Raw genomic sequence first — 13227 nt, forward strand, 5'->3', positions numbered from 1 at the left:
TTAAAGTAATTTTATGAAATTGCTGTGGTGGGGAACTCGATTTATGAAGGCCTAATTTTATCATATTATTTCATTGAAATGACTCTAGTATGGACCGGAACTAATTGTCTTATAAACGAATGTTCGCATTTTGTAAATATTTTATTTTTATATTTTTTTGAAAAGAACTACAATCGAGCGTTCTATAATTTTTTTGTGATTGTACATTTTTTTTTGAAGAATATTTGTAAAACAATATCGGACCTACTGACTCTATTGTAGGTTTGTAGAACTTTTGGTATATAAAAATGTATTAGTCTACGTTTTGGTATAGCCCTCATACAAAGTGACGCGTCGACGTCTTAAGGAATTTTGAATGAAGGTATTACCCTGATTTTCCCTACGATTTGTTTTTAATTTCGTATTTTGAGTTTTCAGAGGTTAAAACAATTTCTACCAAAAATTGTTTATATGTATGTTCACGTTTAGTATAGTCATATAGTAGTTTAGCCCAAACGTCTTTAGTACGGTTTGAAGTGGACCATGTATTGCGTTGTTTATAGTGACTTGAAAAAATCAATTTCTCAAACAAAAAACAAGTAAGAATATGACTAAAATAGACAAAAACACGTAAAAAGTCGTTAAGTTCGGCCGGGCCAAAACATGGACCTATGTTGACGATTTTTAGTAAACAAGTTTCATGACCACTGACCACTTTAAATCTCAAATTACAGCTAGTTCGATTTTTGGTGGAGAAGTTTTACGACCGCAGAGAACCTCAAATGTCATATTACATCCAGTTCGGTTAAAAATTGTAGCTAACACCCTCAAAAAACCGAAAATCGGGAGGTATCGTTATATGGGAGCTGTACCAAAACATAGACCTATGTTAACGATTTTTCGTGTACACTGAGAACATCAAATGTAAAATTACAGCCAGTTTGGTTAAAAATTGTAGCCAAAATCCTCAAAATGCCGAAAATCGGGAGGAACCGTTAAATGGGGGCTATACCAAACATGGACTTATGTTGCCGGTTTTTGGTGGAAAAGTTTCGCGACCACTGTGAACCTCAAATGTCAATTTACAGCTAGTTCGGTTAGAAATTGTAGCTAACACCCTCAAAATACCGAAAATCGGAAGGTATCGTTATATGGGAGCTGTACCAAAACATGGACCTATGTTGACGATTTTTAGTGGAGAAGTTTCGCGACCACTGTGAACCTCAAACGTCAAATTACAGCTAGTTCAGTTAGAAATTGTAGCTAAAATCCTCAAAAACCAAAAATCGGGAGGTACCGTTATATGGGGGCTATACCAAAACATGAACCTATGTTGACGATTTTTGGTAGAGAAGTTTCGTGCCCACTGAGAACATCAAACGTCAAATTACACAGTTCGGTTACAAATTGTTGCTAAAATCCTCAAAATACCGAAAATCGGGACGTACCGTATGGGGGCTGTACTAAAACATGGACCCATGACAATAATTTTTGGACTATAAGTTTGCTGATCACTAGGAACCCTAAATGTAAAATTATAACTAATTCGGTTTGAAAATGTGACTAAAAACGTCAAAATACCTGAAATCGAGCGGCTATACCAAAACGTGGACCTATATATCCCATCATCTAACTTGACCTGCGCGCAAACAAAATCCGGATCTTCCCAAAATTTCAGCGTCCTATCTCCATTTTTGTGTACGGACATGCATAGATCGACTCAGAATGTTACCCTGATGAAGAATATATATCACAAATGATTATCACGGAAAAACAAATTTAAAATACCCTCCATATTATAGTGGAGGGTATAAAAAAATGTTAAATTTTACGGTATCCTTACGTGAGGCCCTTGGCAAAACGCGGACGTATGCTGTTTGTTTTTTTGCAAGGAGTGTTTTGAATGTGGTATAATGTTTTGTATCTTGGTATCCCTAAAACTTTTAAAATATCCTCAACTGCCGTTCCATGGGGGGCTATATATAGACCCATACAGGCAAAGTTCTGGTGGAAAGTTTTATACACTCAAAGAAGACTAAATACCAAGTTTCTGCCATTTCGGTGGGATGTTGAGACCACAACCTTCAAAATACCGACAAATTTCAGGATGAAAGTTTTATTCTGCAAAAGGAGACTAAATACGAACTGTCAGCCATTTCGGGGATATATTGAGGCCACAACCTTCAAAATACCGAAAATCGGGAGGTATCGCTCTATTAAGACATTGACCTCTACCGACAAATTTAAGGTGGAAAGATTTATACCCCCAACGAAGATTTATACCCCCAACGAAGAAATACCAATTTCCAGCCATTTCAGTGGTATATTATGGCTAAAACCCTGAAATTACCGAAAAACGGGTGCCATTTTATGGGGGATATATGAAGACGTTGACGTCTACCGAAAAATTTCCGGTGGAAAGTTTTATACCCCCAACGAAGTCAAAGTACCACATTTCAAGTACTTCGGTGGTATATTTAGACCACAAACTTCAAAATAACGAAGATCCGAAGGTACCGTTCTATGGAGACTATACGAAGACGTGGACCTATACCGACAAATTTCGGGATGAAAGTTTTATACCGCCAAAGAAGACTGAATACGAAATGTCAGCCATTTCGGTGGATATTGAGGCCACAACCTTCAAAATACCGAAAATCGTGAGGTATCGTTATATGGAGACTATATGAAGACGTGCATCTGTATCTACACATTTTAGGGCGGAAGTTGTATACCCCTAACAGAGACTAAATACCAAGCCATTTCGGGGCGATATTGAGGTCACAACCTTTAAAATACCGAAAATAGCCGTTCTATAGGGACTATATCAAAACGAGGACCCATACAGCCCATTTTTATACCCTCAGCATTTATGCTAACGAGGGTATACACACTTTTATACGGGCATAATGTGCCTCATCGAAATAATGATTTTAGACCCCAAGTATGTTTGGACGAAATCCGTTTCAAACAATTTAGAGTCGATATAGCAATGCCCGTCCGGCTGTCTATCTGGCTGGTGCACACGATAACTCTCGAACGGTTGAACCGATTTGGTGTTAGTAATATTTTGTCCAAACTTAGTTTAAGTTCGAAGATGAGCCATATCGGTCCACTCCTTAAGGTACCTCCCAACAAAAGTTCGAAAATGTTCGGAAAAATTGTGCGCACGATATATATGAGACTTTAATATGCACTCAATCGGTCCACCCCATTTGGTACCTCCCCCAAACAAAATTTTGTAAAGTTCAGTTTAGGACCTGCCCTCGAATCGTTTTGATTTTTTTGTAGCAACTTGTATTTGTTGCCCCCATTACGATGGTACAAGTTTTGTCTTCCTGAGAAAATAGTCCGAAAGGTTAAAAAAATCCTGTGGCACCATGTGTAGTGGTTGGAGCGCACGATAGCTTCGAACAGCTGAGCCGATTTGGTCCAAAATTTGGTGTTCATAATATTTTGTCCAAACTTAGTTTAAGTTCGAAGATAGGCCATATCGGTCCACTCATTCAGGTACCTCCCCCACAAAAGTTCAAAACTTTTCGCTAAAATGGTACGCACGATAACTCTCGAAGGCAGTAACCGATTTGGTCCATGCTTTTCATATCGTAATATCTATACGGGATATCAGGTTCGAATCTGGACTATATATGTCCACCTCTTCGAGTACCTCCTACACAACATTTTGGAAAAGTTCAGTTTTAGGCCTGCTCTCGAATAGGTTTGATTCTGTTTTTAACAACTTGTAGTTGTTGCCCCCATTACGAAAGTATATGTTTTTTCAGGAGCAAGTCCATAAATCCTGAGAAAATGATCCGAAAGCTTTAAAACATCTGTATGGCACCATATGTAGTGGAACGCACGATAACTTTCGAACGGATCTGCCAAATCGGTCCAAAATTAGCCTTCAAATCATTTTAATATTTGTTGTACATGTTTTTTCAGGGGCAAGTCCTTACTTCTTAAAATAACAGCCAACAAGCTCCAAAAAAGGCCTGCCGGCACCAACTTAACTGGGTGGTATTATTATTGTACATCGTCAGGAGCATTTTGGGTTACTTATTTTCTTTAGGTCCGAGGCTGAGGGTATATCTCTGTCGGCTAAGCCGACTGTGCCAAAGACAGGGTCATCATAGTCTCCTACCCATCGCATACAAAGTACTGTCGAGAGTACTGTGTGAAAGTCTAAAACATATGGTCACTGGAATAACCGGGTCATACCAATGCGATTTTAGACCTGGGAAATCTACATCAGATCAAATCTTCACTGTACGCCAAATCCTAGAGAAAACCCATGAAATACAGGTCGACACATATCACCTATTCGTCGACTGACTAAGAACGCCTTCGACAGCCCAATAAGGTCAAAGGTGTTCCAAGCAATGTATGGGCTTGGTAGTACTGTAAAATTAATACGATTATGCAGAATAATAGTTAGTGACACGAAATCCGCAGTTAACATATGCAGAACAAAACCTCTCCTAGGTTGATATGGTATTTAATCTAAGGTTTCAGACAAGGTGACCGCCTATCGACGCCTAACAACTTGCTGGAAAAGGTCATACGAGAAGCTAATGTATATATATATATTTATGTATATAAGTCAAAAATTACCAATATCCACATGTTGTACTGAGGAAGTTTTCTGACCGCTGAGGATCTAAATTCTTAATTATATATCATACCTAGGTCGAAAATAAAGATACAAACTTCATAATACCTGAAATCGGTTAAAATATGGGTGCTATCCAAAAAGGGGACCTATGACCAAAATTTTCTCTCAGAAGTTTTTTGGCCACTGAGAACTCTAAATGCCAAATAACAGCCCATTGGAAATGTAACGAAATGTTCAAAATACCTGAAATTCGAGGTACCGTTATATGGGGGCTATACCAAAACGTGAACCTATGTCCGCAATTTTCTTGGGAGCAGTTTTACAGCCAATTTAGACTGAAATGTAACAACAGTTTCAAAATAACTGAAACCTGGAGATACCGTTATATGGCGTGTATTCGAAAACGTGGACCAATGTTCACCATTTTTGATGAAGAAGTTTTTTGACCACCAAGAACCCTAAAAATTAAAGCTAATTTGGTCTGACAACGTCAAATTATCTGAAATCGGGCGGTACCGTTATATGGAGGTTATACCAAAACGTGGACCGATATAGCACATTCCGAAATTGACCTGCCTGCTAGGAAAAGTCGATTTTTTTTCAACATTTTTGTGGATCGGTTCAGAATTTTACTCTGATCAAGCCTGGGTACTTGCGGAAGCAGAGTCAGTGCTTGGTGTGTTTGAGAGAAGAATTCTTCAAAAGATCTACGGGCCAATATGCGTTGACGGCGAATATCGACGTTGTATGAACCACGAGCTGTACCAGGCTACCTACATCATTATAGTAAAACTTATCGATCTACAACGATTGCATTGGCTGAGCCATGACATGGATAAATATGCGCCGGCCAAAAAGGCATATGTATACGAACTGTTGTGTTTCAACCTGCCGGCATTTTTAGACCTAATATTCGAAATATCATCATCACAGCATTTACCTAAACGGACTGTTGTGATGAAGATTTCAATAGTGAAAATTAAGTGCTGATAACTCAGAATCTAGAAGAAGCGTTCCTTTGGAATCTGGTAGTATAATATTTGCAAGAAGCTTACAACCGAAAGGATCATTGGCGCAGCCATTTGTTGGCCATCTACTCTATAGTAGACGATCACAAAATGTCATCTACTCTACAATAGACGACCCTAGGTGCCATCTACTCCACTGTAAACGACCATATGAGCCCCCTTATCTACTCTCCTTTACAATCTACTCTACTTTACAGTAGATGTACAAAATGGCCATCTAATCTGCAGTAGATGAACCATGGCGCCATCTCCTACAGTAGACGACCCCAAAGGGACATCTACTCTACAGTAGAAAGAAAGAATATTTCTCTCCCTATACATGAGGCACTCGTTTAATGTGCCCTTTTCCTTTTTATCTTTCCAGCCAACTTGACACGAGCTATTTAATACTTTCACAGACGGCGACTACATTTGATAGAGTTTTTGTGGGTGTGACAATGGCTTGACTACTATTTGGCGTGGATACTTTGCAAAAACTTATGATTTGTATACCCTCCACCATAGAATGAAGGGGATATTAAGTTTGTTTTTCCATTTGTAACGCATTGAAATAATCATCTGCGACCCTATAAAATATATATATTCTTGATCAGGGTAAAATTGCGAGTCGATCTATGCACGTCCGTCCGTCTGTGGTAATCACTCTAGCATCCACAAAAAATGGAGAAAGGACGCTGAAAATTTGGAAAGATGCGTTTTTTGTTTACAGGCAGGTCAAATTCGATGAAGGCTATATCGGTCCACGTTTTGGTATAGACCCCCATATAACGGTACCACCCGATTTCAGGTATTTTGACGTTTTTAGCCACATTTTCAAACACGAGATTGCTATAATCTGACATTTAGGGTTCCTAGTGATTAACAAACTTATATTTCAAAAAGTATGGACATAGGACCATGTTTTTGTATAGCCCCAATATAACAGAACCCCCGATTTTCGGTATTTTGAGGATTTTAGCTACAATTTTTTACCGAACTACATGTAATCTGGCATTTAAGATACTCAGTGGCCACGAAACTTCTCCCTAACAAATCGTCATTATAGGTCCATGTTTTGGTATAGCCCCCACATAACGGTACCACCCGATTTTCGGTATTTTGAGGATTTTTGCTACAATTTTTTAACCGAACTAGCAGTAATTTGACATTTGAGGTTTTCAGTGGCCAAGAAACTTCTCCACCAAAAATCCTCAAGATAGGTCCATGTTTTGGTATAGCCCCCATATAACGGTACCTCCCGATTTTCGGTATTTTTAGAATTTTAGCTACAATATTTAACCGAACTAGCTGTAATTTGACAGTTAAGATTCTCTGTGGTCACGAAAATTCTCCACCAAAAACCGAACGAACTGTAATTGGACATGTGATGTTTTCAATGGTCACGAAGTCGTAAACCGTATCACCTGATTTTTGGTATTTTAAGGGTCCTAGCTACATTGTTTGGCGGGTCTACCCGTAACCTGACTTTCGAGTTTGCACCTGGCTGAACATATTTGTATACCCTCAGCATTTATGCTAACGAGAGTATATGAGGAAAGGACAAAATTTTTTAGTTTCCATGAAGCCAAGGTTTGCACTATTATAATACGCGAACTATTGTAGTTTACCAGTAACTATGACTATTGCTGGATTAATTTAGATGTTTTTGTACAAAGCTCAAAAATTTAGCAAAAAAAAATAATTTACGTGGTAGTTACGACCGCGTAAAGGAAAAAACATAGGTAAAAAACGTTGAAGCTAAACAGGTTTTTTACATTGCTATTCGATTTCTGATTAAACCATTCAAATGACGGACATCTGTCCAAAGTAAAAGTGGAAGAATACAAAATGAAGATTACACTTCTAATGTATCACTTTCCAAAATTTCCACTGCATTCACCTTTTATGGATGCTGACATTTTGAAGCCGGATTTCAGGTGTTTTTTGTATTTTTTATGTAACTGGGACGCGCATTAGGATATTTCGAAAAACCAATTATAGGATTAAAGAACTCGCGATTTCGCATAATCTGATATGTATATTGAGTATGTAGCCCACACAACAGCAGAGTAATCTACTGCCAAAGGCCAAAATTTAGTGCGATATATTTTCTAAAAAACCTATTTTTTGGGTACAGTATTTACAATATCGTTTTGAGTGTGCTGGTACCCCGCGATATTTTAGTTTTTCGACGATCTGGATCATATAAATCACAGAGCGTAAAAATCCATCTACTAGAACGGCGGAAACGGCTACTGCAAAAAGTGAAAATTTTGGGAAACATGTTTTTGAAAACATCGCTGATTAATTTGCGTTTTCTATGGATCGTTTTCTCTTTAGTTAAAAAACCGACACATCACTCGCGTTTTCGCGGAAACAGAGGTTTACAAAGTTTAACGGTATAGAAGCTGTATCCGATTTATCCCAAAACTAATGTGTGATGCTACATCCACGGTTGTTGATGGATTTTATTGATATAGGTTTAGATCCATGTATTTTTTCACGGTTGATAATGAAATCGGATGCGCATAAAAAGTGTATGCACATTGTGCAAATTAGACGCATTATACAGTTTTATGCACACTAAACTGCAGACGACGCTACATCGCCGCCGCCAAAGTAAACCTTGGTAAATGTTTACAAATGAAAAGAAAACAATTCGTTGTATCGGGAAACCGCATGCGCATCAAGTGATTTTGAGGATTTCGCGATTTACACGCATTTCAAAATGTATTTTACCCGATACTGCTTTCTTTCAAATTTATTCCGCATTGAAATGTACCCAAAATTTATATGAACGTCTTCCCTATCTTCCTCAATATGTTAACGTGTATTCGGGAAGCGATAACAATGATAAATGTGCGTTTTTGCGTGAATTTTACCTAAAATATATGAATAACTCCTACCTAGTTTTCCTACATTTTCTTCAACTAACTCAAAAAATAAATTTGAAAAAATATTTTTTTCTTACAAACGTTTTTTAAAGTTGCTCAATATACTTTTTTGTTTTTGCTATAATATGCGAACCGCTAAATAGATTTGTAAAGTTTTGGTTTCATTTGAATCTTCGCGATGTTTAGATTACGTCCATATTTTTTTAAATATTTTTAGGATGCGTAAACAGCTTGAATTTTGTTAAAACAAGTTGCAAAGTACCAATTTTTTTAACTCTTTCTCAATTTCCGCGAAAACTTAAAACTTTTCCACTAATGTTATGGGGCCTCAGAAATCATATATTACGTAGGGAGCCCCTAATAAGGAGAGTTTCTCAATATAATGATTAGAGTCTTTTAAAGATTTTTTTCTTTTTATCAGAATTGAAACCGCCATAACTTTTGCGCGCAACAACCAAAATTAGTATCTCGAACAGATTTAAGAATGGGATTTTTTTCCCAATCCATGTACCAAAAATCTTTCATGTAGCTTAAAAAAAAATTTTTAATTTTTTTTTTATGGAAAACTAAAAAATTTTGTCTTTTCTTCATATACACTTTCATACGGGCAAAATGTGCCTCATCGAAATAATGGTTTTAGACCCCAGGTATGTTTGGACGAAATCCGTTTCAGACAATTTCAAGTTGATTTAGCCATGTTCGTCCGTCTGTCTGACTGACTGGAGTGCACGATAACTCTCAAAGATCAAACGATTCGGTCCAAAATTTGGCTTTCGTAATATTTTGTCCAAGCTTAGTTTATGTTCGAATATGGATGGGTACACACAAAAGTTCGACAATGTTCGGAAAATTCTTGATGAGAGCAACCGATTTGGTCCATGCTTTGCACATCGTGAAATTTCTACCAGACTTAAATGAGGTTCCAATATTGACTCAATCGGTCCACTCCTTCGGGTACCTCCCACACAAAATTTCGGAGAAGTTCAGTTTAGGACCTGCTCTCGAATCGCTTTGAGCAACTTGTATTTACTGTCCCCTATACGACGGTACAAGTTTCATCAGGGGCAAGTCCATATTTCCTGAGGAAGTGACCTGAAAGATGCAAAAAAAACCCTAGACACCGTATGTGGTGGTTGGAGCGCAATACGATTCTCGAACGGACTGCCGATTCGGTCCAAAATTTGGCCTTCGTAATATTTTGCCCAAACTTTTTTTAAGTTCGAAGATAAGCCATATCGGTCCACTCCTTCAGGTACCTCCCCCTCAAAAGTTCAAAAATGTTCGGAAAAATTGTGCGCACGATAACTCTTGAAGGTCGCGACCGATTTGGTCCATATTTTACACATCCAGACATAGATCAGTTTTGATCTACTCATTCGGGTACCTCCCACACAAAATTTCGGATAAGTTCACTTTAAGACCTGCTCTCGAATCACTTTGTTTTTTTTTTTTTTGAACCAACTTGTATTCGCTGCATTCTTTACGACGGTAAAAGTTTTTTCAGGACAAATCCATCCCTAGCCGTATGTAGTGGGTGGAGATAACTCTCGAACTGATCAACCGTTTTGGTCCAAAATTTGGGCTTCGTCATATTTTGTCCAAATTTATTTTCAGTTCGAAGATGGGAAAAACCGGTCCACATTTTGCGGTACGCCCCCCAGTGCTTAAAAAATGTCAGTAAAATGGTATGCACGATATCTCTTGAACGGGCCAACCAATTTGGTCCAAACTTCTTATCTCCTAATATTTAGTTAACTTCTAAGTTCAAAGGCAAGTTGAAATGTCAATGCCATAAATTTCTTAAAAGACCCTAAATACATTCGATCTATCCGTATATCTCTGTCCGCAAAGCCGACTGATACTTCTTTACTTGTTTAGATTAAATAATTTAGGCACTGGTGGTATCCGTAGTCCAAAATTTTTTGCACCTAAAATTGTGAAAGGAAACTAATTTTTCCATTTTAATTAAGACTATTTTATGATGAAGGGTGTAAAAAGTTCGACCCGCCGAACTTAACGACTTTTAACTTGTTTATGTTATGTTTCTCTATTTTATCTAGGAATATCGATCTATAGATTCGATAGCTATGGAATTTAGTTTTTGTTTAATTATTTTCAATCACGTTTCTTGAATGCCCGAAGCCTTTCAGCCATGTGTTTTGAAGTTGAATCACATGATACCAATAAACAACCATTACATAAATATATGTACAAATATTTCAAATAAAACTTAAAAGTTTAGCCAATTATTAAAGCTATGATAAATGAATCCAAATTCTAATGCCAATTCACAAGAAAAGAAAAACAAAAACAAAATACTTTTATCCAATTCGTATAAAGAAAAAAAGAGAACACAACAAATTAAAAAGGAAATTCATCTAAAGTTGAATAGAAAAGAAACCAGTGAACAGGAATTGTGACAACCTTGTTGTTAGCACTGAATCTAGAGTATCTCTACTTCCGGTTTCCGCTGGCATCGATTTGCTAAAAAATATCCTAGCCAAACTGTCTAACCTGGCGCTAACCAAGGGTGATTTCTCCGAATGTTCCGATTGGTCGGAGTTTTCTTGCTCTGAACTTGCTGAACGATTGCTGGAAAATGTAAACATAAAATTGTTGTTTTTGGTTTGTTTTTTTGTTTTTGAAGAAAAAGAAATAAAAATTATTAAAACAATATATAAACATAAAAAGGTGAAATATATAAACAAGATTTTTTTTTTTAATTTTGAAAAATATCTTAATTTGAAAAACAAAAGAAGCAGTTTTTATTTTTTGCAGCAACATATAATTTTTGTGTTAAGTGTATTTTTTGTGCATTGTTGATTTTTTTTTCGTAAAAAAATAGTAACTGCCAATTGTGTTTTCATGTTTTGTTTCTTTGTTAAAAAAGTTATATAAAAACATTTTATTTCAGTATTATTTTATTAAATTGGTAATTGAAATTGGAAATTTCTTTGTTGGTACTTACCTACTGTAGATATGTCTGCGATTGGCAGCTGTCATTGCTGATATATCGAATTCGATGGCTGAATTGGAACGTTTCAGACCATTTGTTTTGTTGAGTTTTTTAATAAGATTTTTGGCTTTTCTGTGGCGTTTTCGAAGTGAGTGCGAGGGTGATATTAAATAAATATCAAAATTATGTTTAATATTTGATTATAAGTAACTTTTAATACTTTAATGAAAACAAAAGAGAAAATAATGAATGTAAATTATCTTTAACAGTGGTGAAAATAGAATTGATTGTCATTTCAGGATAAACATATTACACTGTGCAACATTTTTAAGGTGATCTTGTGCAAACAATTCGAATTGAGGATTTTTTGAAAGTACAGACCCAAACGACAAGAAACCCTAGTTCGGTTTTGTTGTGTCAGATCCAGATCGGATTTTATGACCCCATCTAAACCTGGTTAAATATAGAGTTTTGAAAGAAATTCAGGGCTATATCTCTGAAACCAATGCGAATCTTCTTCTGACCTCTGAGGCAAATTTGTAGATAAGGACAAGAGTAAAATATTTGGAGAAATAATGAACTCGAAAAACTACATTTATTGCCACAAATTTCAAGATTTATGCAAAAATTCCACAATTTTTATACATTTCACGCCGTATTTCTAAAACCGTTAATTTTTTCTGAATATTTTCTTTTGCAAAAATATTTCCTGAAATGTAATACACAACTCTTCAGAACATGTCATTGTTGTAAAATGCCTCTATGCCTCTATTTTCAGTACATTTTTCAACGACCATTTAATAAAAATGTCAATAATTTGGTGAAATCCGAAATGCGAGAATAAGCTGTTGGTGTGAACTGTGTTTGAAATACGTGTTGTGAAAAATATGATGCAAAATACCGCTGAAACAACATGAAGTAAGCATTTTAGAGTATCAGAATGTTCTAAAGAATTGTTGAGAACATTATTTGGAAGATTTTTGCAAAAGGTTACTTGGTTCAACTCTCAATAGTTTAGCCGATACTGACCAGAATTTCAGCAATTATGTAAAAATGTTCTATATTTTATAAATTTTGATGTCCTAGATGAAGTTTTTCTTTTGTGGTCTGTTCAAAAGATAAGTTGTACTAGTTCAGGGCTACAATATTGCCTAAGACAGTAAGGCCAAATTCCTAATCGTTTCTGAGATAAAGGCCCGATAAATGCAAAAAAGTGTAGTTTTAGCCCGGTTTAGATGCGGCCATAAAATACGAACTGGATCTGACAGGACAAAATCCTACTAGGGGTTTTGTAGTCTAAATATGTACTATCAAAAAATTCATACTAGAAGTTGTTTGCATTTTCAGTGTTGCATAGTGTTATTCTGCAACCAATCAAACAGATAGTGAAACCGATCCTGGAGAATTCACCTAAATATTAAACTGAAAAATGCAAGGCATACATTAGCCAGATTTAATGTCAGTTAGTCTTCGAAAACCCATATGGACATCTTGTCAACTGTGGTCCGTCGAAGAGGATACATAAATAAGGAAGAGGAAGGATGAAGTTGAACTGGGGTAAGGGCAATAAATCGCATAAAAACTCTTTTAATCCTGTTTATACCGTCCACCTTGTTAACTACTCGAAATAATTATTTTAGACCCTACAAACTATATATATTCTTGATCAGCGTGTAATTCTACATCGATATACCCATGTCCATCCCTCTGTCCGTCTGTGGAAATCACTCTAGCGCCCGAACGGATTGAAGTAGGTGGATGAAATTTTGGTAAAATCTA

The 13227-nt window shown here is 36.4% G+C and overlaps 1 protein-coding gene across 24 annotated transcripts in view; it reads right to left on the bottom strand.

Annotated features, from left to right (window-relative positions):
* Window positions 1-13227, bottom strand: part of Slob (Slowpoke binding protein) — a 531959-nt gene that overhangs the window by 128496 nt on the left and 390236 nt on the right. For 11 of the 24 annotated variants that reach the window (XM_073969619.1, XM_073969621.1, XM_073969620.1 and 8 more), the window contains 2 exons: window positions 11461-11580; window positions 10917-11084 (listed from right to left, as the gene is read on the bottom strand). The exons of 3 other annotated variants lie outside the window; for them this stretch is intronic. In XM_073969619.1, coding sequence (XP_073825720.1) covers window positions 10917-11084; window positions 11461-11580 — 288 coding nt within the window. The remainder of the gene's footprint in view (window positions 1-10916; window positions 11085-11460; window positions 11581-13227) is intronic. 10 more of the 24 variants (XM_073969624.1, XM_073969625.1, XM_073969634.1 and 7 more) reach the window with 2 other exon arrangements.

This window comes from Musca autumnalis, unplaced genomic scaffold, assembly GCF_047663935.1.
Source record: "Musca autumnalis isolate F117 unplaced genomic scaffold, ASM4766393v1 scaffold_2, whole genome shotgun sequence".
Taxonomy (NCBI): Eukaryota; Metazoa; Arthropoda; class Insecta; order Diptera; family Muscidae; genus Musca; species Musca autumnalis.